Genomic DNA, 27010 nt, shown 5'->3' with positions numbered 1-27010 from the left:
GGAGCTCTCCAGTTAATTAAGAGGATCCGAACCCGTTAATTGTGCTGTCCAACCATTTTCAGGTAGATGAAGATTGCTCACCTGCTTTGGAGAAAAGAACACAGCTAAGAACACCACAAAGGAGTGGACCCACCAATAGAACGCCGTCCACGATGTCACTAGAATCATTCGGTTAACGTGAACTGGACCCAATTTATATATGCGAACATTCAAGCTGGAGTGGAAGCAACGGGCCAATCTGGCACTTGGGGACCCACTCCATTGGCCTATGGTGTTGTTGGTGGGTCTTTCCAGGTGTGGAATTTTATTGGTCGTCCAATTCTGGTAGCCGGCACTGCGTGCACAGCAAGTAAAAAGCTCATGATCAAGACAGTTGGAGAGCATAAGTACCAGCAGCAGATCCTCTGCAGATCGGGCTACAGGAAATTTCTTTATCTCTTCCAATTCATACTGTGCATAGAATAAGGAATTGGTTAATGATATATGTGACCAAAGTCATTCATTAATGAAGAATTTATCTGCTTGACAAATCACTGTGCAAATAGCATAGGCCTGCCAATTCTATACCTTATCACTGCCAACATATAGTCAGAAATATTACCCTACTTTTTTCTTGAAAAAAGAAATAAAATTAATTGCAAACTTTCCTGATGATTAAATCGTTCTTTAACCAATTCTATGCAAATATTTTTTTTTTAAAAAAAACCCACCACCAAATTAATCAATCCATGTGAGAGTTAACTCCATGGATTACCAATATTATTATTATTTTTTAAAAAAAAAACTGCTCAAATGATGTGGTATGAGAATTAATTATCGGTTCGATATAATTAGTTAGAACACTCATTAATAAACATAATATTCTTTTGTGTGTGCGTGTGTGTGTTTTGTGTTGATTCCTATGTGCTTGTAAAAATTGCGGTATTCGGACAACTTGCTTCACCGATAGATCCGGTCAAGACAACATTGACAAGGCCTCCACTTCCCATGCACATGCATGCACGTAAGACTACTTCCTTTCACACATGCTCACCACCAACCATTAGAAAACCCTAAATTTAACAGAAGGCCACAATTAACTAAATCCTTACACTTTTAACAACAACAACCACAACCACCAATCTACCTATAAAACCCCCCCTCTATTGCATTTCTAAGACAAGCAAAGAAGCAGTACGAAAGCTAAATAATTAACAAGAGCTTCTTCCTCATCTCCTTCACAACCCTAAGGCGGTCCCCGGGCTAAGAAGTCGATCGCCATCAATGGAGATGAGAAAGATTGCCTGCGCCGTCCTTGTGGTTGCCGCCTCGGTAACCGCAACCCTGGCTACTGACGCTCCGGCTCCTGCTCCGGCCAGCGGCTCCTTTGCCATCACCCCCGCCGTCGGCGCGGCGGTCGGTGCCTCGGTCCTCTCCTTCTTTGCCTTCTACTTGCATTAAGCCTTACGAGGAGGAAGAAAGAAGAAGACCTACATCTGTTGCAAGAAAATGGAATAGCTTCTCTTAGTACTCGTTTGGAAACGTACCCTTCTTATCTCTACCTTGTTCTTTCTTCTTTTGTTATTGTCCAAGTAGTATTCCTTCTTTCCTTGTTATCTGGATCTGGAAGGCAGGGATGGCATTTGTTTGGATTTAGGAGATGATCGAGTTGTTTGAAATAAAGGACCTATATGCTACATTATTATTTGGATTTAAGAGATGATTTTGTTTACAAATTAGTTCGACATGTGAGTGAATGATTTGATCGATGCTGTTAAAAAGAAAATATTCGAGCCATCCAGATTCTTCCAATGGGTTTAAAAAATTAGAAAACGACCAAGAAATCTTTACCAGATTTGACAATCTCTATCTATAACGCACAAAGAGACACACATTTAAAGGGCAGTAATATAACTGGGATGGAAAGAAGATTCCCAAACATAAACTAGTGGAAGGAAGGGGGCCACTGCAAGCTGCCTTCCATTAGTCCGACACTACTCATAAGACTTCTTTCAAAAGGTGTGCTAATTAATTAGTCTGAGCTAGATGTGTTATACGTACTGCAACCATGTGTCAGCTACTATTTTACGAGTTAATTTACGAGGGAGTTAACATTCATTAGATTGAACAGTACACAACAACAATTACAACCTAAATATTTCACCTATATACAAAAACACACGTTTGTATGCATGCTTCAATATATATCAAATTAAGCTCGGAAGGGATAGATCATAGACGAGAAGACCCACTCCTCGTGGGTTGCTACTGCTTCTTCTTCATCATGTAACTATGACCTTGGACTTGCAAGGTCAAGAATGCAGCACTGAATAATATGACATCTCTACTCGTCCTCGCCGAAGGAAAAAGGAAAAAGAAGAAAGACAAGTTATCCTCCAAGAAATGGTTAATTAAGAACATGGGATCAAAAGCTCAGTCAGGATATCGCCTTAGTAGGATGGAGGGAAATGGTGGATGTTGTCGATGCTCCTGTCCCATGGATTGCCAAAGTGTATGAAGGATTTGTAGTACCAATGGATGATATTTTCTGAAACTAGCTTCATGAAGGCCGAAAATTAATGAGAAAGTAGTGATGTGAGTAGAGAGAAGGGAAGCTGGGATGAATTGCTCTTTTGTTGCCTAATGTCTAATTTATAAGGCATCCAAGAAGTGAATCTCTTAGCATCCAAGAAGAAAATGACAAGGTAGACAGAGAGGATTAGAGGGCACTAGGTAAGCATATAAGCCTAGATGTCCAAGTGGCATGCACATCTCAGATGAGGAATTCGGCATAATACCCATTAAAAAGCCCAATAGCCCACAACATGCGGCCCAGTTAAAAGAAATACATGGCCCCAAATAGGAGGACGACGCGTGATACGAAGCGGCCTGGCGACAGCTGGCGTTTCAGTCGTACGGCAGCTATTCGCCAAGCGAAACGTGGAAGTCTGACGCCTTTTGCCGAGGCAGCACCGGAGGCCCCCCGGTCACACTAGGCGGCTGCGTCCCCACCACGAGCAAACGTGAGATATACGAAGTTACGAAAATACCCTCGCTCTGCTACAGTGTGAGAGGGTCCGGTTGTTGAGTACTTCTTGAGTGAGATTAAACTAAATGGCACTGCTGCAAATATGTAAAACAGAATAGCCCCATTTCGGAAACAACCAAAAAACTGAGCACCTGTCCCGATGCTTCCCAAATCCCAAATTGCACTAATTAAGAAATAAAAATCCCCCCCTCGGAAACCCTCAATTCCTCCAATTCTCCAATACGCAATAGACGAAGTTTTAGAGATGGCTCAGAGAGAGGAGGAGACGGAGCTCGGCGTCCCTGAAACACTAACCCTAGCCATGTGCGTCAACAACTGCGGCTTCTACGGCAATCCCTCCACCAACAACATGTGCCAGGCTTGTTTCATCTCCTCCTCCTCTCCTCACTTGAGCTCTGGCCACGAGAAACCGAGATCCGTTCAGATCCGATCACCGGATCGGGCTATTTCTTCGAGAAAAAGGGCGGCGGATCAGTCGTTGACGGTGGATTCGACGCCGGCCAAGGCGTTTAAGGTGAACCGGTGCTCCGGGTGCCGGAAGAGAGTCGGGCTGACCGGATTCCGGTGCCGGTGCGGCGAGTTATTCTGCGGCGAGCACCGGTACTCGGACCGACACGTGTGCGGCTTTGACTACAAGGCCGCCGGGAGGGAGGCGATCGCGCGGGAGAATCCGGTCGTCCGCGCCTCCAAGATAATTAGGCTTTAAATTGGATCAGGCGCTTAAAAAGAGAAGAAGAAATCATTGTTGCCTGTGGGTGTAATATTTATCTGTTTCCATATTTAAAAGGTGGTTAAGCCTTACGAATATCAGCTTAATTCTTTCTTATCCGAACACTGGGATGCTTATAAATATTTTACAAACAGTCTTAAAAAATGACGTGTGGCATTTTTATCTTTGCATATAAGTTATCATAATTCAACCATCGTAATAAGTAGACGAGGATAAGGACAAATTGATTTTACCGCTGGGAGAATTAATTGATGTGATGTTGGATTCACTAATCCGGATAAAGTGGGCTTTGCGATCTCTAAACAATCTGATCTACTTCTAAAACGATCAAACGTAGCAACCACATCCTAAGATGTAACCATGAACATGATTACAACGGCAAAAGGAAGCCTAGGTGCATAAAGATTACAGTGAAGAATCACTAGCAAGTAGCAACTTAGCAAGGGAGGGTAGGGCATCACGTGTATAACAATATCTAAAATGATTAGAAAGTAAATAGTTCAACTGCAGGAACGTCTAACCTTCCAATCATGCAAGAAAAGATAAGACAAGATGCTGATTATGTTGTCTTGGAATTGACATAACTAAAATCCACTCTACAGTAGAGAACTCGAGCCCCGGACACGTCTACTGAATGCAGCTCTCTTCTTTTCTTATCTTTTTTTTTTTTCTTTCACCCTGTCATTTATGTATGTTTTGACACTGACGCTTAATTAAAGTAGAACTGTGTTTTGGCATAAGGTCTTGCATTCAGAAATTGAAAATGAAGTACGAAAAATTTAATCTTACATAATTAAATGATAATAATAATAATTTAGATTAAAGAATATTGATGTCAATCCATGACCAACTCCATTCGAGTACAGTGTGCCCTATGCAAGAGGAACACCATCCTAACCATCTAACTTTTGTTCCAATTAGTCGAGACTCGAGAGTCAGTGAAAGGAGTTGTCTTTGATGTTCTCTAACAATTGCTGACACACAATAAATAGGATGATCACTTTCCCGTGCCTAAACCTCATGAAGTAGAGAAGGACAATTCTAGTTCTCACAGAGGGTGACAATCAGATAAGAGAAAAAGATCCTCCTCTTTCTTTTTAGCTCAACTGGTTTGGTTTCAAACCAATACCTTTTCACTTATTTATTGTCTCCTTTTATACGATCAAGGAAACCACTTCAAACTATGTATGGCCGACCAAGTCATTCATTACAAATCTTTCTCATTCTGCTTTAAAGCACATCATCACACTTACCAACCTTTCTCCAGTGGTGGAACAGCACATATCAACACTAATACATATTTATACACCTTTCTCCATGGTTTATAAAACCTATTTTGGGTCTTTGTTTAGAGTACAAACTACAAACCCCAAAAGGAAGACAGGGAAAGAGAGAAATGATTTTGCTAACTCTACTAATGAACTATTCTCTTTTGGCCCACCAACTCTTCATTTCCTCTAGAGTGAGATGATAGATTGAGTTTAAAAAAAAAAAAGTGAGATTGATAGAAAGTTTTAGTTGCACCCACAAACATAAGCAAATAGAAAACCAAAAGAGAAGTGCTCTGGATTAAAAAATGACATGGATTAGGAGTAAGCATCATCAACATATTAGGTTGTTCCCCATTAACATCTAAAAAGGATATGAAAGCATGAGAGAACCCATTAACTGAGAGGCGTTGGAAACTTTAGGTAAGGACTAGTCATTCACATGCCCTCTCTCTTAAAGATAGACAAAGTGCATTTCTCTAACTTTAATGAGCTCCGTAAACGTACCTAGCTATATTCCAGAGTCTGGTGCTTTTGCTGACGATGTTATCACCATAAGATTCTGCAAGCTTAAACCTTCTTATACGTTTTCCCTGTTATTAAACACATATAAACATAATGCACATAGTCATAGTATCACCTTTTCAATTAAATTACGTTCATCTTTTATCATCAATAATTGTCCATCAGATTTACATGTCAGCGAAGGAGGTAAGATAAGAAGGAGAAAAAAAAACAACAGAAGAAAACAAAAATATTAAACTAATAAGAGAAGATCACCCAAATCCCGCCTCAAATCCAGGGGACAAATATAAAAACTACAAATAAAAGTCCTAAATTAAACAAAGTAAACTAATCTAATGAATTTACAATTAATTTACGCAAAGTCTATCTCACTTCGTCTGGCAATGAGTTACACTCGCCAGATCCCAAATAATTGGTTTCATAGGATATACATATACAAATATATGATAAATAGGTGCTTGATGCCCCCTAGCTCAATTTCTTTGGAATAAATTTGCAGAATTATATTTTAAATAGGAACATCTTTTAACGTCGCAATTAGGTGGTATTAAGCATAAGTATATATCTTTAGCTTCAACTTGATAGGTGACACCCCCTGTTTTATCCAGCTTTATTCAATGATTCGACAGGGACTTTAAAAGAACCCCAAGTTACGAACCTAGAAAAGAAGTGCATAGAAACATGCACATAGATCGTAGAATAGATAAAAAGATATTCCGATATATAGAATTAGCCCACACTGCACGAACTCAAACCTTTAAAAATAAAAATAAAAAAACTTCAAGGATCAATTCATTAATTGGACATCAAATTATATACACCCTTTTTAATTTTAGTTTCTATAAACAATTTTATTAAATATTCTCCCCAATTTTTTTACAAAGCATTAGGGAACAAATGCTCGTGGGATCCCACTGCTCGTAAAATTCTTCGGGTAATCAATCATGTGAAGCCCGAGGCCTTCCCCTGCCCATGTGCGTCTCCTATGTTATCCGTACTCTTCTCTGTCCTACACCCCCTATCCATATATTCCTCATTTCCTCCCCCAATCCATATAACTAATCCACATGAGCATATAACTAGTGATTAAGTAGTAGCGAACTCCTGTTCTTCTTAATTTCTTACTCCTGGCTAATTAGACGTACATTTGTAGAGGAGGAAGCTAAAGATTTGAGCTAATCTAACAGTACTGCAACACTAAAATATATGGAGATAAAGAAGAAGAAAAAATATTAATTACTGCGATGAAATACATACCTCGTCGTGTTCATTAAAGCCATCCATTGCTCTCTCTCTCTCTCTCTCTCTCTCTCTTTCTTTCACGAGAATCCTTGGCTTAAAACCTAATAAAAATAAGAGGCATTGTAATAAGTTACTAAAGGACAACATAGTAAGCAATAAACTCCAAAAGGGTAATAATTAATGAACGACCAGAGAGCCACGTTGTCTCCCCCCCCCCCCCCTCGTATCTCGCCTCACTCTTAAATATTCCCTTCCCTCTCTTCTCCAAAGCAAGGAAAACAACCCCATCTCTTAAGAGCCCCCCCCCAGATCAAGTAGTTGGAAATAAGAAAATAATGAAGAATGCGAGAGAATTAATGGAGCTCCACCTGGATGAGCTTCGAGTTGTTCGGGTCCTGGGACGTGGCGCGATGGGCACCGTGCTTCTGGTCACCGCCCGGTCGTCTTCCACCTCCCCGTCCCTCTTCGCCCTCAAGGTGTTCGACAAAAATTCCCCCACAATGAAGCCTGAGTCCGATCGCCGCGCGCGGTGGGAGGTCTCCGTCCTCTCCGGCCTCTCTCACCCATTCCTCCCCTCTCTCTTCGCCTCCTTCGAGACCCCCGAGCTCCTAGCCTGGGCCATCCCTTTCTGTTCCGGCGGTGACCTTAACGCCCTCCGCCACTCCCTCTCCGATCAAGTCTTCTCCTCCGCCGCCATCCGCTTCTACCTCTCCGAGATCGTCTCCGCTCTCGCTCATCTCCATTCCTTAAACATCGTCTACCGCGATCTCAAGCCCGAGAACGTCCTCATCCAGTCCTCCGGTCACCTCACCCTTACCGACTTCGATCTATCTCGCTACCTCTCACCGAAACCCCCTTCCTCTCCGCCTCGCCCACCGCCTATTCCCCGCCGCCGCCGCCGCCGCCGTCGGAATCTCATTCGAATCCTCTTCGCGAAGGAGGTCAGGTCGGCACGCGTCTCGCCCGTTAGCCGACGTAGAGGGAGCTTCTCCGGGGCCGGTACGTGCGAGAGGTCGTGCTCCTTCGTCGGCACGGAGGAGTACGTGGCCCCAGAGGTCGTGCGCGGTGAGGGGCACGAGTTCGCCGTCGACTGGTGGGCCCTCGGGATACTCGCTTACGAGATGGCCTACGGCAAAACACCGTTCCGCGGACGGAATCGAAAGGAGACATTCCGCAACGTGCTGACGCGGCAGCCGGAGTTCGTCGGACGGCAGGGATCCGATCTCACCGATCTCATCGGCCGACTTCTCGAGAAGGACCCGACCCAGCGGTTGGGGTACGCCGGCGGAGCGGAGGAGGTGAAGGCGCACCCCTTCTTTAGCGGCGTGCGGTGGGATCTGCTCACCGAAGTGGCGCGGCCGCCGTTCCTCGCGCCTGTGGAGGAGCTCGAGGAGGAAGTCACGGCGTCCGGCGCTGACGGCACTGCCAAGTGTCCCGACGTGAGGGAGTACTTTAAACGGCTCCACGAGCCGCCTCGGCCGCGTACGGATTCGCCGTTAGTTTCCTCCGTCTCATCGTTAACGGAATTCTAACGGAAAAAACAGTTAAAATCACTTATCTTTTATCTTTTCTCTTCTTTTTCTCTTATTTAAGTCCTCCTCTCTAATCCTATAATTAGAGCTGGGAAAAAAGGGCTCGCCTGTTTTGGGTGTACATAGCCGAGCGCCGCTCCCTTGTTATTAACGCGAAGCTTAATTAGGTGTTAATTTTTTTTTAAAGAAAAGGTGATTTACTTTAACGTGCTTTAAGATTTGCAGCTGTTTATTAACACCAACGAGACTAGTGGGTTTTATCAGAGAGATAGATGATTTAAGTTGTCATTTATTATACCAATACTATTCTTTCCATGCTCTCTAATTTGAACGATGTAAAAGTTTGTGCAGCGCCACTGACACAGACGCTTTAGCATAAGCTCGAGAACTTAATACATTATTAAGTCTTTTGATGGTTGGGGAACACTAAAAGCTTACTTTCTGCCGCAAATTAATCCCACATGACACATGCAATGTGTACATGCTGCATTTGGACGGATTAAAGATTAGAAATTAACCAAAAGTATTAATGACGTATGTTTTAGATAAGAGAGGTTATAAAGATTCACTTGTCAAGAATATATTATATGGTAGGCAATAAGACACTTGTCATCTCTTGAATGTCTGTCAAATCTACAGAACAAGATTCTAGTGGGTGGGTGCCACAAAATGTACTGCAGAGGCCTCTCAGCATGAGCAATGTTTGAGTCAGTCCTGCTGTTCATCTCCATGGATATAGTACGCCAACGAAGCATTTTATTACTTTAAAGCAAAAACAATGACCTGTCGGAATTGAAGAAGTTAAATGCCTTCAGTACAGGGAATAACCCACAAGACTACTCACAGATAAAGAGGACAATTGAATTGTGGTCAGGGATTCTCTCTGCAATGCTGTATGAATTGCACATGAGGCAGGTAATGTAAGTCCAAAACGTTGCAGAAGATATTTAGAACAGAACGAGAAAGGACAAAGTAAACGATGATGAGTTAATAATTGAAAGAGATGAACTCTTCGAAGAAGAGAAAGATTGGGATAAATCCGCCGCTCATGACTTGTAATATTCGTCGTCCCAATGGCATCTCTCTGGGACCAAGGAGATGGCATTGGCTTCCTCTTTTCTTTTTCTTTTTCTTGTTCTCATCATTTGTCTGCAATAGAGCCAAAGTGTGATGGATGGCCCTCAAAGGAAGGGAACCATGATGCTCTTTTAATTCTTAGTTCCCCACCATCTTCTTCCCATTCTGTTGTAAAAAGACTGTACTTCCCCCAACCACTATGTCTTGCACTTTGTCTTCCATCGGTTTGGAAATCTTGGTCTTCTTTGTTTGGCTTGTTAGCTTCCATTCCCTACCATCTTACTTTTGGTCTCTTCTCTTGTGGAGAAGCACCTCATCCTATCCAGCTAAGCCATCAGCAATGCATCATAGATCTTCTCTCTTATTTCTTTAAAAAAAAAACACACACATGTATGAAGACCCACGACTCCAACATGGCAACATGGTGGTAACAATATACAGACCCACATCTCCAATTCATACATGTTGAGACTCGAAGAGTCCTTTTGTGTGACAGAAAAGGAGTTGAGGAATTGCAACGCATGGAGGACCCTGCTGTCCTGCAGGCGTTATCGATGTCGGTAGAACAGTGACTAAAGATAGTTTCTTGATGCCAAATCACTCCGTCTGATACGTGAGTGAACAAGTAGAAGCATTTCCACATGCCTTTGGGTGAGAAAGCATCTGCTTCTGATTTCCTGTACTACATGCATATCCAATCTTCTTTCAAATTACCAAGTTAAATCTTATTGGCGCATTGTATGAATATATATATATATATATATATATATATATATATATATATATATATATATATATATATACTTGGTTACAGCAGAAGAGCTCTCAGTCCATAGCATGTGAAGAAGCTTCATAAGAAATTTCTGAGAAGTTTCTAATTATATATATATATATATATATATATAATTAAACTAGTTATTGTGAATGTACTAGCTTTTAAGTTTCTCTCAGTGCCCTTGTATTAGCTGTATAGCTAGAGCTATAAGAAAAAGATTAGAAGGCTAGATCTGCAATGAGGTTATGCAAACTAGTTACAGATGCGTTGATAGGCATCTGCCTCCTGATTCGAGACCATATGTTGAAAGATAATATTTCCTGACATATTTATCTAATCCCATTTGGATTATATTATTCATACACAATGCCACACACTCACGTAAAGACCACGCATAGCATGGAGGAGTCCTTTAAATGATCTAAATAAGTTTTCTTTCTTATTACCCAAATAAATTAATTGCTGATGAAGAAGTTTGGGATGGCAGTAAATATTAAATTAGAAGAAAGAAAGAGAAATAAAATTGCGAGGGGAAAAGGATAAAAGTATCATATGCATGATATATTTCAAGCCTCTTGCTTAATCTTCCAAAATATTTTGGTACCATTGATACTGGGAATTTTAGTGCATTATGCAAGCTAGTCAATCTAGAGCGGTCAAATATCATGTCAATTTAACGAGACGAGATTATATGAAATATTAATGGTGAAGTTGCAAAATGGAATTAGACGGTTTTGGTATGTGTGTGGGAGTGTTCTTTTTTTATTAATCACAAATTATAGGTTATAAATTAGACAAATAAATTAGCTTCTTTCTTTCGGATATATAAGTTAAACAACTGAACAAATCCTCTCAACAATGGCTAAAACAGACCCAAACCATTTGCATTTAGTGTTTTAATAAAAAAAAATATTAAATATCAAATTTAATATCTAGGAAAGGAATTGAAGTAAGACTCAATTAGTGAGCTACAACGGTTGCTTACGGTGTTGTTATTTGTAAATTAATCGGGCTTTAGCTTTACAAGTAGGCTATAAGAATAACTTGGGGCTGTTCGGCTTCTTTTGGATTGGGCCTAAAGTCCAATACTGTGGAGCTTAAAGGTCATCATCAAATCGGATCCTCCCGGATTTGGGAGCGGATCAGGTTTAGATCCATTAATCAACACGTGATGGCATCTCGAGTAATTGTTAGGAGACGCAGGTATTTAATATATATAAATACCTATCGCGAAGGTAATCTAGGGTTTGATTTTTATCGGCGCGTCTCATTTTAGGGGTTTTCCGAAGTGGGAGCGACGAGTAGCTCGGCGGCACCGCGAAAATGGTGGAGAAGGGGAGCAAAGGGAGGAAGGAGGAGGTGGTGACGAGGGAGTACACCATAAACATCCACAAAAGGGTCCATGGATGGTATCCCTTTCTCTCCGACCTCGTATTTGTCAAATTCCTCCCTTGTTTTTGGCATCATAAGTCGTTTAATGCTAGTGATCTGAGCGAGTAAATTGCATGTAGATCTGTTTACCTTGGATTTTTCGATATTCAATATCGTTTCTTCTAATTTGGTAATGTGTATCCTTTTAAATCCCTTCTAGTTGAAGAGCTTAGTTTGATAAACAAAGCTGTATGGAGGAAAAGATCCCCCCCCAACCAAAAAAACAGTAAGATATTTATTTTTATTCTAGACGAAGCGTTTGATGCGTATTGCCTTACATTGTAAAATCTGTATTGTTCTCTCGATATATAAAAAAAAAATCCATGAAAAAATTTCAAATGGATGGGTGCATTTCATTAAGATTGAGAGTAATATATTACTTAATTCTTAATTATATTAATTTTGAGCTACTATGAGATTATAGAAGACAAGAATGAAGGGAGTGGTGGACGCCATATGACCCTGCAATAGAAATTAGCGACTTACAAATGGAAACTCAAAAATGAGTCTATTGTATAATCCTTTTATGTTATTTGTAGGCTGAGATGAAATTTATGAGTTGTTCTAGTAGCATTGAAATAACAGTTGAGGCAGAGATAGAATAATGAAAAGTTACCCAGATTTCACTCTGTGGGGTTTTACTTCTTAGTGTTAAACCCTCTTTTTATTAACCTCTATGGGGGAGTTGAGGTTAAGGTATGAAGAAAATTTTCGAGAAAAAAGGAAGCAGCTATGTGATCCCTTTATTTAGAAGAGAGAGTAGGGTATTTTAATTTATCAGCTCTTTCTATAGAAACTGTTTAATTGTGATGTATATTGGACATGAAGTAGGGTTATTATAAACTGACTCTTTACTCTTTTATCTCTGAGCAGTTCTTTTAAGAAGATGGCTCCCAAGGCCATAAAGGAGATAAGAAAGTTTGCGCAGAAGGCTATGGGGACGACGGACGTCAGGGTTGATGTGAAGCTCAACAAGCACATCTGGAGCAGAGGAATCAGAGGTGTGCCGAGAAGGGTCCGAGTTATGATAGCCCGCAAGAGGAACGATGAGGAGGATGCCAAAGAAGAGCTCTACTCTTTGGTTACAGTTGCTGAGATACCGGCAGAGGGTTTTAAAGGGTTGGGAACCAAGATTGTCGAGGAAGCAGACTGATTCTTCTTAAGCTCTACTATTCTAGTAGATTGACGCACTGCGCTGTAGTTTCTGCTCGGCAAATTTTGGATGCATCTTGAGTTAATGGATTATTTGTTGAGATTATTTAGAAATGTTATCTAGTTATGTCTTTTGTCCTTCATTGAGTATATTTCTTTTGTTTTCTGGAGCTGTTGTCTAGTTGCTCTTGATCTGCTATTTGAGGACGTCAAATGTGTTCCACTATGGTTTAAATTAACAAGAGGTTGTCCTTCACGAATTACTTTATACTTCACCGTTTAATCAAATTGACAATAGATTTCCGGTTATTAGCCCAGTTAGGGCCCGCAAAGAGCGCTATTAGAGTACATTGAATTGTTGGTCGAAATGCGATGACGAGCAGTGCTGCTTGATGGTACGTTGATGAAAACCAATGTAAAAGGGGCACTAATGGACTAAAAAGATTAATAAATGCAAAATAAAAGGACTAAAGAAATAGATGTTAACAAATAGATAAGCTCAAAATACTATCATGTAGAAATGTCACAAAGAATCGTCCAGTGAATGGAATGATAATAGGAAAAATAGAATAAATATAATAACCATCAAATGGATTTGGGAAACCAATGCCACTATATCTGACTATACAGCAATCCAAATTAATTGACCGGCAAACCTTCTGCTATATGGTATGAAGATCACTTTGCCATAGTTGCTGCCCGAACAGATTCGAGAATAGAAACCATTGTTAAAAGCAATTTACTCCTTTTGTCTGTTGACTTTGATTTCACTTATCTTCTCCTAGAGTCTTGGCTCCTCATAATTTGGCGTCTAGGTCTACGCGATCTGAGAGTACTTACCCACACCATACTTCCCGGAGGAGCTTGAATCTTGCATTTGCTTGTGGTTTTTCTCTCTGCGAAGCATCTTCTGCTCTGACTGACGGATAAACTGGTGGAGTTCTATCGATTATGGACGTTAAGGGGGAATCAAGGTCGTCCAGATCATCATCACTGGTGTACCCTCTCCGCTGGACCATTGATGCCCTCCTGTCCAACTCAGCTCTACCTCCCGTATCAGCCACCTTCTCAGCCACATCAGCCGGTGAGGGGGGCGAATACATGACAGGAGCGGCAGCACAGGGGAAGCTGCTGATTACTTCTTTGTCGGACAAATGCTCCAACAAGCTCTGCAATATATAGGTAATCAAATAATGCAGAGACTAATACTTCAAAAGGCATAGTCATGATTGAAGAAAGGATTTATCAATTTTCATCAAATATAGTTTAGGTACACCTGGAATTTGCGTCATGTTAAAAACACCAATTATACTAAGATACGTACCTCAGAATTCAGTTCCTCCAGGACAATGCCAGGAACAGGATCTGGACAGAACTCGTCAGGTGTGAAATTGCAGAGTATCCGTGTTACCAAGGATAAACCAATTGATGGACAGACCTTGAATATCAAGACTTAAGTTCAGCAGAATATCTAAACGAATTAACTTGAGATGAGGAATGCCATTACTTCCCTCCACATTCAAAATGAGGGACCTATAAGTCAAGGCTAACCTCTTTTCTGATGCTCCTTTCTAGAAGCATGTCCTTGGGGAGCATCAAAAGATCGCTCAACTCATTAAGCAGCTGAAAAGATTTCGACTGGGCAGTCTCTCTCTTAACATCATCCTCACTGGTAACTTGACAACCTGTGATAAAATCCTCAGCATCCATACCAAACAGGTCTGTCAACCATCTCAACCAATTGCCGATCTGCATGGAAGCATTGGTAACATTTGACATTTTAAGAATGCATCCTAAATTGCCAGTTATAGAAATTCATCAACTCAGGAGAATTTGTCTGCCTTCAGCTATTATTGAACTTATAAAATTATAATTGAAAAATGACTTAACTAAATTCATATGCTTCTATTATAAATTTACAGAGGGACCCGCAAGTTCTTATGTAATTGTTGTTCCATTTTCATTCTTTCATAAGAAATCACATCAAAGAAAAGGAAAAGTATTTCTAAACTTAGAAACTAAAGCACAGCAATTCATCAACAAACAAAACGGAATGACCAATATGAGTACATACAGAATTTTTCAGCTGCGCACCAGATCCAAAGCTCAAATCACCAGCTGGAATTGGCAGTACTTTTGGGTCTACAATTGGATCTGATACAGGATCTGTCGGTATCTCAGTTGCTGATTCACGTAGGATGGCATTAAACATAGCAACATCCAAACGGGCTACACATTGTTCCATCACCTGATAAAGTTTAAAGAAACCAATTAAAGGACAAACCAGTACATTATATTTAGAAAACATGCAACTCGAGAGAATTGAGTTAAAGGTGAATACTAACATATTAATGAATGGAAAAGATGTCTAAAGAAAGGTTATTCTAAATCATACCATTCTTGCCAGTACTGGCAGACAGCCACATTCATGTCCTGCAGCTCGAAGCGGGCAGAGTCTGGTAAAGGCATCATGGAATGCACTCTTCCACAAATTAATAGAAAAGTCGCCTTGCTGCTGGTCACCCAAAGCTGGTCCTAATAATCTGCCAAGGGACTTTGAGGTGTACAAATCTTCCACCGGAGATTGCATGTAAGGGGTCAATGCCTGGAATGGTGAAATAATATTGTTCAGAAAGCTTACTCAGGAAGAAGATTGCCAACCTCAGAATGAATGGACAGGAAATTATAAAGTGTAGTTTTGAAGTACAGACAGCAATGCCATGCAATGTATACAATCATAATGAATAGCACATGCCAACGGGATGATCAGAAATATAACTGCCAAATAATAGCACTCATGAATCATGTCTACACAATTTCACATTTGTCTGTACAGTAAAAATTCTAGAAAATTGCCACATATTAAGCTAACACTGAGTCTGAAAACTGAAATTACTTACAATTCTGAGTGATTGAACAACAATAAAACTAAATTAACTAATAATTAATCCCAATTATTAAGGGCTGCTATAAGGCTCTTTTCCAGATAAGTGTCTAGGTCAAACCAAGTGCGAGAATGCCTTCTCTTACTGCTTCAACATCTACTTCGGTCTTCTCCTCCCATTTAGGGTACATTTTTACTTGAGCATAACACTCCATTTTGGTGCATTATATATTTTCATCAAACATATGCAAATTATTTCGGTTGATTAAACACAATTTATCCTCTGTAGATTATACTTCAACCAGTATTGAATATAATATAATTATCTCTTATTCTATATCAGAAACTTCACTCACATACATTAACATTCTCAACCATGACAACTCTCGCACACGTTTGCTATTTTGACCCATAGTGTTGTTAGTAGTATGATACTCCCAAGTCTAAACCAGTACTGAATATAACTATCCCTTACTCTATCATTTCAAGGAACTTTCACTCATATACCTTAACACTCTCATCTGTGACAACTCTTGCAAATGTCGTTTGCTATTATGACCCATAAAATGTGGTTGTTAGTAACCATCTTATAAAGCAATCTGTTAAATTAAGATCCTATGTCATCATTAATCTTGTCACAGCATTCTCTTACCACATGTCAACAGTGATGTACTAACTCTAAGAAGAGTCAAAAGGACAAATTGTGTTTGCAATTTGAAAGTCCATAATTTCAAAATTCATCTCCAATAAGTCAAATGTATTTTTCCTACTCGAAGAGAAGACTAAGATGAAGCAAATATCTTGACTCAAGACCCCAGCATTGGAAATCAACTGCCAGCAACAACTTTAGAGATCCTCTGTAAAGCTGAAGAAAATATACAAAACAAAAGGCGCAGATAAAAGCTTTATGGACATAATGTTATTTAACAAATGCTTACAATGTCCTGTGCTGGGGAAAATATAATTAAGTAGTACATGAAGTTTGTGTAGCATCCAGCAGACAATAGGAACAATTTATGTAATACCTAATGGTGTAAGCATCATACAGTGGAAGGAATGCTGCAAAATACTCTCAGTATACTAAAGAAATAATAATTAACTGCAGTTTTACCTGCCACCATACGGACTCAACAATTCGGGAGAATATCCATGACTCTATCCTTTCAAGTGCAGCTGTAAATGTGCCTGTGTCTTGCCAGTCATCTGCCAGCTGCATTATACCAAGCTTTTTTGCTTCATTGCTACCAGAAGAGTTTTTCCATCTGAGCACGGTAGCTTTCCCATCAAACTTCTTTGCATTACCATTTGACTCAACAGCCTTTGTTAGTGAACTTGGTTGGGATGAGATACCGAAAGTTTGAGAGATAATCTCTCTCAGGACAACTGTGTTTGACAACCAAAATGTCAACCTTCAATGAAAGATGTCCATTTAGTCCTGAATTTTGGAGAAATATTAATATGTTTAACTTAATAGTACAATATGGTAGCCAAAATTTACCTTGAAACATCATTACCACATGACTTTGCAATCAGCACTAAACCGGAAACCGTGTTTTTGGCAACAGTAGCCTTCGTTGCAGGTGACCAGTATTTGCAAGCATGAATATATAACCTTGAAAGACGTCGTGCAGGTGTGTGTACCTTATGTGCTGAGCTTCCATGCTCCGGAACAACTGAATAGAGAGAGATCTCAAGAGCAGCAACTTCCCTAAGCTCTTCTTCCAGCTTCTCAATTCGTGATTCCATCTCCTCAATTCTTTGATATGCACCAGCCCCGTCGTAATCTACAATATTCTCTTCCCCATCAGCTGTTTCATCGTCTGTTCCAATACTCTGATCACAATTTGGAGTTTCATCCAATACATCTACCTCCTTAACCTCTTCTATGGTTTTATCATCAGTCTCTTCAGACACTTCTGATGATGGTCTAGAAGGATCCTTTGAGCTGTCTGATTTTGTACCATTAGGATCTTTGGTGGCAACAGACGGTTTATTTGCCTTTTGAGTTCTCTTTTGACCATTGTTTGATGCTTTAAATTGCAGCTTATTGTAATTCTGACGGGTAGAGCTTCCTCTCGATACACGAGAAGATTTCTCTGTTGATTCATTTTTTGTGATCCTTTTAGGAACCCTTGATGTTCTTTTTGCCTTGTTATCTTCATTACTCTGGGCCTCTCCTTGAGATGAAAGGGAATCCCTAGCTGGTTCATAATCTGATTCACCATCCTTGGCATGTTTCATTTCCTTTTCCATGTCACTTGAACGATCATCTCTTTCATCTCCATTCTCTTTGGCACCCATTTCACAGGATGCTGACTAGATCGTTTCAAGATCTGCACACATCAGTAGCAGATCTGTAGTCATATCTTTCAAAAGCTTAGCGACACATAAAAATGCAGCTAAAGGGTTTGATACATTTAGCCATAAAGTCAAAGCTGACAATCTTCACTCTCAGAAGACGAGTATTTTGATTCGTATAGAAAATGAAGGACATAAGCAACAATATCGTTTTCACTGAATAGGAATTGGAGAAACTGTGCCATCTATGAGATTAGGAGTCTTATGATAATAACTAGACAATCCTACAGTAGAATTCAGATGCTTCGGGCTAACATAACTTAAAAATACCAAAAGGACAAGTGAGAAAAAACTTAAAGGAAAGAAAAAGAGAGGAATAAAGGTCAAAATAGGCAAGAAAAAGTCAACACAGGACACAAACTACAATAATTCTGGCATGCTTTACCGACCAAGAAATTTAGTCGTCTTACCCTGGTCTGTACAACTACATAGGGATAGTGAAATAAAATATTTAAAGAAATAAAACCACATCTAGCAAACTAGTTTCACTAAGAAAGCATCTAAATACAAAGAACTGTTACGGAATCAGCGCATAACAACTTAACTTAAACTTAAATGGCCTACGAAACTAGTTTCAGTTACCATCAGGATGAAACTAACTTCAGTTAACATAAGCAAGAGTTTCTTCCTCATTGGTCTGTATCCAAGATCCAGAGCACTTCGGATCTGCCCATTCGAGGAAGTACACCTCAGTGCAATCAACTCAACGAACACAGATAGAGATTTCGAGATCAAACTAAGTCCACATCTCGTGACTCAAAGTAAGAATCGAGATGAGGAACCACTCGATCGCTCTCGCAAATCCGTTCAAATCCGAAGTAATAGAAAACAGGAGCGCGACTTTGAACCGATCGAGAAGCAAATGCACCGAGAAATGCTACCGATCAAGCTCTCCGGGCATCCAACGACAAAGATCTCACGGAAGTCTACTCCAAAGCAGTAATGAGAGATAAAACTCATCGGATTCTTGCGAGAATCGATAAAAGTAGCCATTACGATATCAAAAAACCGAAGGAAAGCTTTAGGCGCCATGGATATACTCACCAATAGCAATCTCCTGCCTACTCCTTGTTCGTTCCCTTCTTGGCTTCTAGTCACGGACCATTTAAATCAACAATGCCGCTTAATAGAGGAGAGCCGGACTCCATTTTCTATATGCAGATTTAATTTTTGGGTGAGATCCGACTCTCTTCTCTCTCGTCGGATGCTTGCGGCCGTACAAACGGGGAGACCAGTGATGATAGTAAACTGGTGTAGTATACAAGCCCGAGTCTGGTCACCGCATGGTAAGCTTTCTTCTCGAGTTTTGAGCGGAGTGCGGGTGGAACTTGTCGTTTCTCCAGCATGGGTGGTGATCGTACTCGGAACCCTCAGTAGAGTTCGGCAGCAGCGGTTTCAGGTGACCGGGAGAAGGTGTCGGTAGAGGAAAGTGACCGGTAGGTCCCGGTTGCTTTTTTATTCCCCTTATCGACGTCCTATCTGCTCGCAATTATGGAATGCCCTTAGAGGATCTCAGTATCACGAGAGTGCCACTGCGTAGTAGAAGGCTTATGGGTGGTGTGCTGGTTGTGGGCTGGAAGACGGGCCCACGACAGCGATGCTGCGCGGTTACGACGGTGCTTTCATTTGACGCTTATTACGTCAGGCCTACAGTAGTGCTTGTTGGACCACGTTAATATCTTACCGGTTTCAGCTCTGGTCCACGTCGTACGTACGAGATGCGTCCGACTGGGTCAAGACTGCTATCAGGCAATGTGCATCAGAATGCCAAATCTCGCATTTGGCAATTGGCAGTGCTAACATTTTGACTTCTTTTGCAAACTTAATTCTCAAATTTATTAGAAAAATAGTTGAACTTGCAAACTACTTTTGCAAACTATGTATTTAGTATTTACACGCATGGCTCATATGTTATTTGGGTTTGGTTCGATTGTGCCAATAGCGGTGTAAGGTTGCAACACTAAAGCTTATATACTTTCCAGAAACCAACAATTAATAACGTCAATATGATGGATCCCGAAATATGATACTAATAAATTCCCTATGTTTCTTTTTAACTCATTATCTTAATGACATTAATTAGTTTGTTTTTTTTTGTCTTGATTAAAGACATGGGTTAATCCTTAATTTTTTCTCAAAGAGAGACTATACTAATAATTTCGGTGGTCTAGGCATTAGAGATCTTTTTGGATTTGCTTCTAAGATGTAACATCAGCTATGGCCCTTGCCTTTTGTTTAAAACCAAAAAGAATTTTGTGTGTGCTCCACATAATTTTATTCTGATATTTTTATCTTCCGTCTCTCCTCCCACATCTCTTCATATTTCAAAGAAGCCTAAATAGCTACTTATCACTGCATGCGATGCACGTGAGCAGCAAGGATCTACCTAGACAAAGCTCACCAAAGCCTAACAAACCGATGTAATTTTTTTTGTATGGTTTGATCTTAAAATGTTAAATTGAAATATTGTAAATTATCAAAGGATTTAGAGAGCATATACCTTAGCTTCAAGTAAGTTATGGTTGCTTGATAGTGTTTTTTGCACTGCGAGATAGCATCTAACCCACGAAATGGGATAGTGTTTAACTGGTTGAATCTCAACGGTACCAGTTTAATTACAACACCATTAAATTCTCACTTCTCCAATATATATATATATATAACAATGTTACATGTTCCAGAATGTCAAATATATTTCATCTTCTGATCATAAAGTGGTATTGCCAGCTACTGCCACTTATGCATGTCTCTGTGCCGTGCAACCAACCGACAACAGGTGGTTTCACTCCACAAAATTAACGCCTTAAAAATAAAAGAAGAAAAACAAAAGGGAAAGAAGAAGAAGAAGACATGACATTACATACAACTTACAAGAGCTTTTAACTGCTTCTATTATCCCAAGTCAAATGCTTCTAAGGAAGATGAGATAAATAGAACATTCACATCAAACAATGAAGAGATATGCAGATAAGTGTTAGATAAGTAATTCTCCTTATAGAAATACAGGTAGAAACATTATATGAACAGGTCTTATAGACGTATAGCCAAGATGGCTTCTTTCCAAAACAAGTATTCATGTTGTGTAACCTTATTTGAGCCCAGTAACAAGTTCAGGTAGCTGTTCTCTAGTCAAGCATCCATTTGTTTGCACACTTTGAACAGCTGAATACCACCCAAGTAAATATCTGTTCAACTACCTTGAACAGATAAACAAGACAATATTGCACAAGTTTGTATTATAAATATGAGGCTCACTTCTTATCCCAGTTCAAAAGAGAAGATACTTCCAACCTATGAATTAGGTCAAGTTCCAGAATGTCATCACCTAGAGAACCTTCATCTCACTATGGAAGCTCATGATTGGATACGTTCCACAACTCTGAAATATAAAGAGCTAACTAGCTAAGAAAAACAATTAACCAAAATTTTGCACATATGAACCTCAATACTCGCTTCAAATGAGTCATTACACCTACACAAGAAATCCTGATATAAGAATGCAAAAGGAAAATCTAGTTCTGACAAATGATCTTATATGTACCATTTGTCATATTACTGATCTAACCGTAGAGTAGGAGACTTGATCCACTCATCGCAAGTGATTTTATCATAATAATCCCTTACTATGAGAACTGAGAAATGAATATTCCAACAAACGACAATCTACAATCATGTGAATTTGAACTTCTTTGCCATGTATTTTGCAGATATTGAAAGTTCATGCTCCATTGTAAAGTTCACATAACTTAGATGACATATAATTCATGCAAACAAGAAGCCTCTTTTTAGAGTTCTTAACTATGATCACCTAGAGCAATAAGAGGACGAGAGCGTACTTATATAAGAAACATGGCAGTTGAAATCTAGAATTAAGATGGCCCCAGCAACGAGGTCCAGTCAAAGAAACCATAAGAATGCATCCTTGACACCAAACTTTAAACTACACTGCAAATTTATCACACAAAAGCAACCCATCTTATAATAAACTATAACCATGCATATCAAATCAAATAATCCAAATAAAAAATAAATTCCACGAGACGCCTCAACATGATCTTTTGTATAGTTGGTACTTCAACAAAATGTTATGAAACAAGTACATCATTTTCATTTCGCTTACAGATAGTACCTTGCTCAGTGGCAACAAAAAGAAGAAAGAATCAAGAACAGAGACATCAGGGAATCATTCCCCTCGTAGAATTCACAAAATGATGACTTACAGATCACTATTCTACAACATGAGATGTAGCCCATGGAAATTTAGAATCAAAAGATGATCCCGTAAGCTGATCTATTGTGATGAACTGGTTTAATACAACATGTTAGCAATACAAAGAAAGGAAGGATGAATTTCTAAGAAAATTGACAAAGCAGTCTTTCGATCTACCTTCTTCAGCAAAAGAGACTATTACATGTCTACACCACAAGGAGAAAATTGTTTGGTCAGGAAATAGATGAAAGGCATGAAGCTGAAATATGGATCAGGAAATAATCGCACTAAAAGTCTTCAACCTTTTCCATTCAAAATACGACCTTCTAAACGGCAAGAAGAAATCTGGAAAAAGAAAATGTGCAGTCTGCGTCAAGTGCATTAGAAGATAAAGAGAAAAGGGACCAGAGCCTGTTTAGTTAGATCATCATATATAATTAATGTGTGTATTCCATTATCGCAGAAATATTCCCACACGGCACACCCTGAATATGGGGCCAGAAATTGCAGAGGGGCAGGATCCGAAGCGGTGGCTGCTACAAGAATGGAATATTCCAAAACATTTGCTTCTAAAAAGTTTTGAAAAGGTGAACTGAAAGCAAGCAAAGAACAACCTACCACATTTTCTCACCCTATGAGACCACAAACTCAAGAAGAAAATTGATGGCTTGCTAATGCCACATCAACCTGTGCCTTCATACAAACCAATCTCTTTCATTGAAAATGTAGACAAAGATAAGCCTTTCATGTCATCCAAAGTACTCCAAGCATGATAATCTTTATTTAAAAAAATCACTAGAACAGACCTCATATAAAGGAAATGCAATTATTCTCAATGGAGAATTTTAAAAATTGAATAGATGCCGTGCAGCAGACAAAAACAGTAAGTATCAGCAGATCCTATAAAAACAAAATGAACTATCCAGCTTCTTTCTCAAACATACAAAGGATAACTTCTTCCCCCATATAAAACGTTTCTTTAGGTAGCGATAACTAACAAGTAGCAACAGCTTAGTTCCTTTCTTTTGCCTTGCTAAGTTAGATTGCTTACTGTTTAGACAAATTTAGCTAATATGAATCATATGTGAGCAAGAGTAAATGTAATTAGTCATTGTTTTCTGTAAAGAAACAAAGCCAACAATAGACCACCAAATGGATGAAAGCAATTCTACTTGCTATGTAAAAAGCAAAACATAAGTTTAAGTTCGTCCACAAGTACTTTTAAAGGGTACTTAGGATAAGAAATATCGTACAATTCAAGAAGCGTCAAAATCTGGTGGATTTACTGAATTTACTGGAACTCAAAGCAATATAAGGCATTCAAACTTGTCGAATACAACCACTATGTTCTTCAATCATAGAAGCAGTAAAAGAAAAAACATAACTTTCTCAAAATCCACAGATTAGGTTTTCAATTTCCCATCCAATTACACAGCATCATCATCTTATTTAACCCTAAAGAACGAAAGGCCGAAACAAAGAAGGAGACCCGTACCGGGAACAGATCCACCCCTCAATCACTCGGCATCGGCAGTAGACATCTCCTGCTGCTGCTGCTGGAGGCGCTCGAGAGCCTTCTGATGCGCCCAGGTCTCTAGGGTTAGATCGGGCTTGGCGTTAAGACCAACGCCAAGTATAACGATGGTGAGGAAGGAGGTGAGGTAGCAAGGGAGCTCCCAATCCTCCCACTTCCTCGCCTCCCCCGGGGGCGGCGGAGTGCGGCTGAGGTAATAACCCTTCGGCCTTTCCTCCGTCCCAGGGCTCGTCCACCGCCCTGCGCCCTCTCCGCCGCCGCCCCTCGTGCGTGCAGCCGCCCTCATCCGCCCGCGGACCATCCCCGCTGCCGCTGCTGCGATCGCCCTCATCTCGGTAGCGGTTATCGAATTGGTGGTGTAGTGGTAAGGATCAAACGGGGAAGGAGATGGAGATTGGAGATGCGAACCCTTATTGACAACTGCGAGACGCGAGGAACTGTGAGTTGTGGTCACCACCTTTGGTAAGTTGACCTCAAGAAGGCCCTACGTTACGGAAGCCCGAACTAGATCTTAGCCTTTGCCGGAATATTTGGGCTTGAATTTTTGGGCCCAATCCGAAAAGATCGTACTGTGTGGGCCGAAATAATTGGGATACTAAAAATTCATTCGAACAAATGTAGCTGCTTGGATTTAAATGCCAACTTCAACTTTAGTCCAATAATGAAAAGAAGGAACAAACAATGGCATCGTTCAAATATTACATAGCTTTCCTTTTATATATTAACTTTGCTTAAACACAATTTTCATGGACAAAAGCTTCCATGATGTGTAGAAGGTCGCAGTATGAAGGCTACTTGTGAAGATTATATTGGTGCTATAATGATATTTGCTATAATAAGAGAGCATATTCGCAACCTAATCTATTAGTAATTAAGGATGAATAGCTGAGTGAAAACACTAAAATCCACATATTAAGCACACAAAAATATAAATTGGACATGATCGTGCTGCTAAACGACCTTTTAAAAAAAAATCAAGATGGTAGGTCCTCAATTGAATTGGTAATGTACTGATACAGTGTTCACTCTGTTAAAATCTGCAGCAGTAAATCCCTTTTCATCTCTACACTCGGCGAGACAGAAAGGCAAAATGTTTGTGAGTAAACAAGTCAGCGACCATTTCAACTCATGCCTAAAAACGCATGAGATTCTAACTTATGCCCATCAGTATTTTACCTTGAGTTCCATTTGGAAAGACCAAGAGATCAAAAAATTAAATTACCCATAGATATCCTCAGTTAAGAATAATCTCTCAGTTCCAGATTCAGATGAGAGTTGAAGCTGTTCATAGTTTAGCTGCCTGGCTGCTTCATATAGAGCAATACCAACACTAACAGAGAGGTTCAGGCAGCGAACATAAGTTTCAACCATTGGAATTCGGATGGTACCACCACCAAAACCTTCTGTGCAGCAATCTTCTAAGGCTTCCGGTGGAAGTCCGCAAGTCTCAGAACCAAATACCAGCCAATCACCTTGCTTGTATGAGACGTCCTAAGAAAATAATGAGACGATTAGAACAGTTCTAATAAAAGATTTATGAACCCAAGGTGCTAGGCCATCAAAAATGTTAAATGATAAGATAAAACAATAATTTACACTCTTTTTTTTTCTTTTTTGCATGCCTGAAGTTGGTAATGACCATATTTATGAGAATGAGGCAGTTCTCTAAAAGACCCATCATCAAGGCAAGGATTATTCTAAGAGCCTTCAAGATACTTGAGTAAGGATGCAAGATAGCATATCATGAGTACTCACTGAATGAATGCTTGTGCCTCTTTTAGTAAATGCTAACAGTCTTTTTTCTCCACTCTGCAACAAGAGAAGTCCACAAATGACATATTTTAAGTGCTGACAATATTCCAAGGCAATAAAGTACCTGCTGCTTGAAATAGTCCCGAAACTCGGCCCATGATTCATGAATCTTAACCACCACATATCTATTTAAATTGGTCAAGTTTAAACAAGCAGCACCTATGAAGTGTGTTAATGCAAATCAAGCACCAGAGCCTACACAAGCAGCATGAAAGACAAGATACAGAGCACCATCCGTTATTCTTAAAGCAATAGGATACGGCCAGTAATCCAATCCAGCGCGCTTCAGTTTGGAATCTTCTATCTTATACCCTAGTGGCTGGAAGAACCAAAAGATGATGATAAATATTACGTTATTCCACATAATAATAATAATGATAGCTAGTGCATACAAGGAAGGACATTAAGCATTATATCGAATATCCTAATATTTTGTCGTTTCAACAATCTTCACTGCACTGAATCTATTCTATGGACCACTTTTTATACTTTGCCATCCATAGATGCCTAAAATTCTTGCTTTTAGTTGTCTCGTTGATCGTTTTATAGATTCAAATTGCATTTCAAGAGCTTGATATAACATATATGAGATAGAAATCCCAAAGGAGAAGATTAAGAATGATAAGCACGAACCTTACCCCAACAAGGTGCAGGCCAACAGCTGATGCTGCACATGTCCTGGCAATGGCCCCCGTGTTCCCAGGAATCTACCAGGCAAAGATTTTTTTCCCCCCATCATAATTAGACAAATAAGTATGTTTAAATGGTAAACGCAACACAATCAAATAGGTTGCCCCTTGAAAACTTAGTATACCTGAGGAGAAACTAAAACTACTTGGAGAAGTTTGGAACTTGCGACTTCGCTGGCAGAGCTAACGGATCCATTGGAGTTAGAATTTGGATCTCCTCTTTCAACTGTCCGAACGGTAGCATACAAAGAATGGAGATATAAAATCACAAGAAAACAACATTTATGATACGATTCAACCTCCATGAACAGTTCGACTCATAGATTACTCACAAATGTACAAATTTGCTCAATTAACTACACTACTATCTTACTGCATCAAAGCAAAAGCATTTTAATCGTACTTAAATGAACAAAATCCCGCTTCTTGTACATGTTACTATCTAGTAGAAGAGGAGTAGGGAAGCTTACGCGAACAGGAGGGAGATGGAGAAGGAGCGGTGGATAGGAGGGCGAGAGAAGCGCAATAGGGCTTCGGGACTGGCGAGGGCTTACTCCGCCTTATAGTTTCCGACAGCGAAGCGGGGCGAATAGGACGGAGGAGATTTACCGGGGAGCACCGGATGTTTAGGGCTCGGAATCCGGCAGCGTCCATTTCTATCACCTCTCGCCGGGTTCGGATAACTATCCGGATAGGAGCCTAAGGCGCAGAGGGATAACAGATCAGGTTATCTGGATACCTGGGCCGTCTACGATGAACTTAT

At 40.0% G+C, this 27010-nt stretch overlaps 7 protein-coding genes across 7 annotated transcripts; 4 read left to right on the top strand and 3 right to left on the bottom strand.

Moving 5' to 3' along the window:
• Positions 1–1140: 1140 nt before the first annotated feature.
• Positions 1141–1715, top strand: LOC140799816 (arabinogalactan protein 23-like). Its single transcript, XM_073154287.1, has one exon. It carries the CDS (start codon positions 1264–1266, stop codon positions 1438–1440), a length of 177 nt encoding a protein of 58 aa, XP_073010388.1. The 5' UTR covers positions 1141–1263; the 3' UTR covers positions 1441–1715.
• A 1485-nt stretch (positions 1716–3200) lies between these two features.
• Positions 3201–3860, top strand: LOC140799815 (zinc finger A20 and AN1 domain-containing stress-associated protein 5-like). The gene has a single exon (XM_073154286.1). The coding sequence runs from the start codon at positions 3273–3275 to the stop codon at positions 3732–3734; it is 462 nt and encodes a 153-aa protein (XP_073010387.1). The 5' UTR covers positions 3201–3272; the 3' UTR covers positions 3735–3860.
• A 3169-nt stretch (positions 3861–7029) lies between these two features.
• LOC140799814 (serine/threonine-protein kinase UCNL-like) lies at positions 7030–8531 on the top strand. Its single transcript, XM_073154285.1, has one exon. The coding sequence runs from the start codon at positions 7129–7131 to the stop codon at positions 8323–8325; it is 1197 nt and encodes a 398-aa protein (XP_073010386.1). The 5' UTR covers positions 7030–7128; the 3' UTR covers positions 8326–8531.
• Positions 8532–11419: 2888 nt separating this feature from the next.
• On the top strand, positions 11420–13020 carry LOC140800436 (large ribosomal subunit protein eL31-like). The gene is made up of 2 exons (XM_073155235.1): positions 11420–11586; positions 12482–13020. The coding sequence occupies exons 1-2, from the start codon at positions 11501–11503 to the stop codon at positions 12759–12761; spliced, it is 366 nt and encodes a 121-aa protein (XP_073011336.1). The 5' UTR covers positions 11420–11500; the 3' UTR covers positions 12762–13020.
• A 216-nt stretch (positions 13021–13236) lies between these two features.
• LOC140800150 (uncharacterized) lies at positions 13237–19235 on the bottom strand. The gene is made up of 8 exons (XM_073154814.1): positions 19047–19235; positions 17143–17977; positions 16756–17053; positions 15156–15365; positions 14835–15008; positions 14312–14509; positions 14085–14198; positions 13237–13929 (listed from the first exon to the last, which is right to left on the bottom strand). The coding sequence occupies exons 2-8, from the start codon at positions 17943–17945 to the stop codon at positions 13597–13599; spliced, it is 2130 nt and encodes a 709-aa protein (XP_073010915.1). The 5' UTR covers positions 17946–17977; positions 19047–19235; the 3' UTR covers positions 13237–13596.
• A 4267-nt stretch (positions 19236–23502) lies between these two features.
• On the bottom strand, positions 23503–24215 carry LOC140800240 (uncharacterized). The gene has a single exon (XM_073154916.1). The coding sequence runs from the start codon at positions 24075–24077 to the stop codon at positions 23730–23732; it is 348 nt and encodes a 115-aa protein (XP_073011017.1). The 5' UTR covers positions 24078–24215; the 3' UTR covers positions 23503–23729.
• A 492-nt stretch (positions 24216–24707) lies between these two features.
• LOC140800239 (uncharacterized) lies at positions 24708–26956 on the bottom strand. Its single transcript, XM_073154915.1, has 7 exons — positions 26718–26956; positions 26373–26473; positions 26197–26265; positions 25819–25877; positions 25623–25683; positions 25502–25555; positions 24708–25237 (listed from the first exon to the last, which is right to left on the bottom strand). Exons 1-7 carry the CDS (start codon positions 26899–26901, stop codon positions 24965–24967), a joined length of 801 nt encoding a protein of 266 aa, XP_073011016.1. The 5' UTR covers positions 26902–26956; the 3' UTR covers positions 24708–24964.
• Positions 26957–27010: the final 54 nt, after the last annotated feature.

The sequence above is a fragment of the Typha latifolia genome, chromosome 13 (genome assembly GCF_019914945.1).
Source record: "Typha latifolia isolate L0001 chromosome 13, TyphaL0001v2, whole genome shotgun sequence".
Lineage (NCBI taxonomy): Eukaryota > Viridiplantae > Streptophyta > Magnoliopsida > Poales > Typhaceae > Typha > Typha latifolia.
Note: the sequence above shows the minus strand (reverse complement) of the source record. Positions and strands in the feature narration are given on the sequence as shown.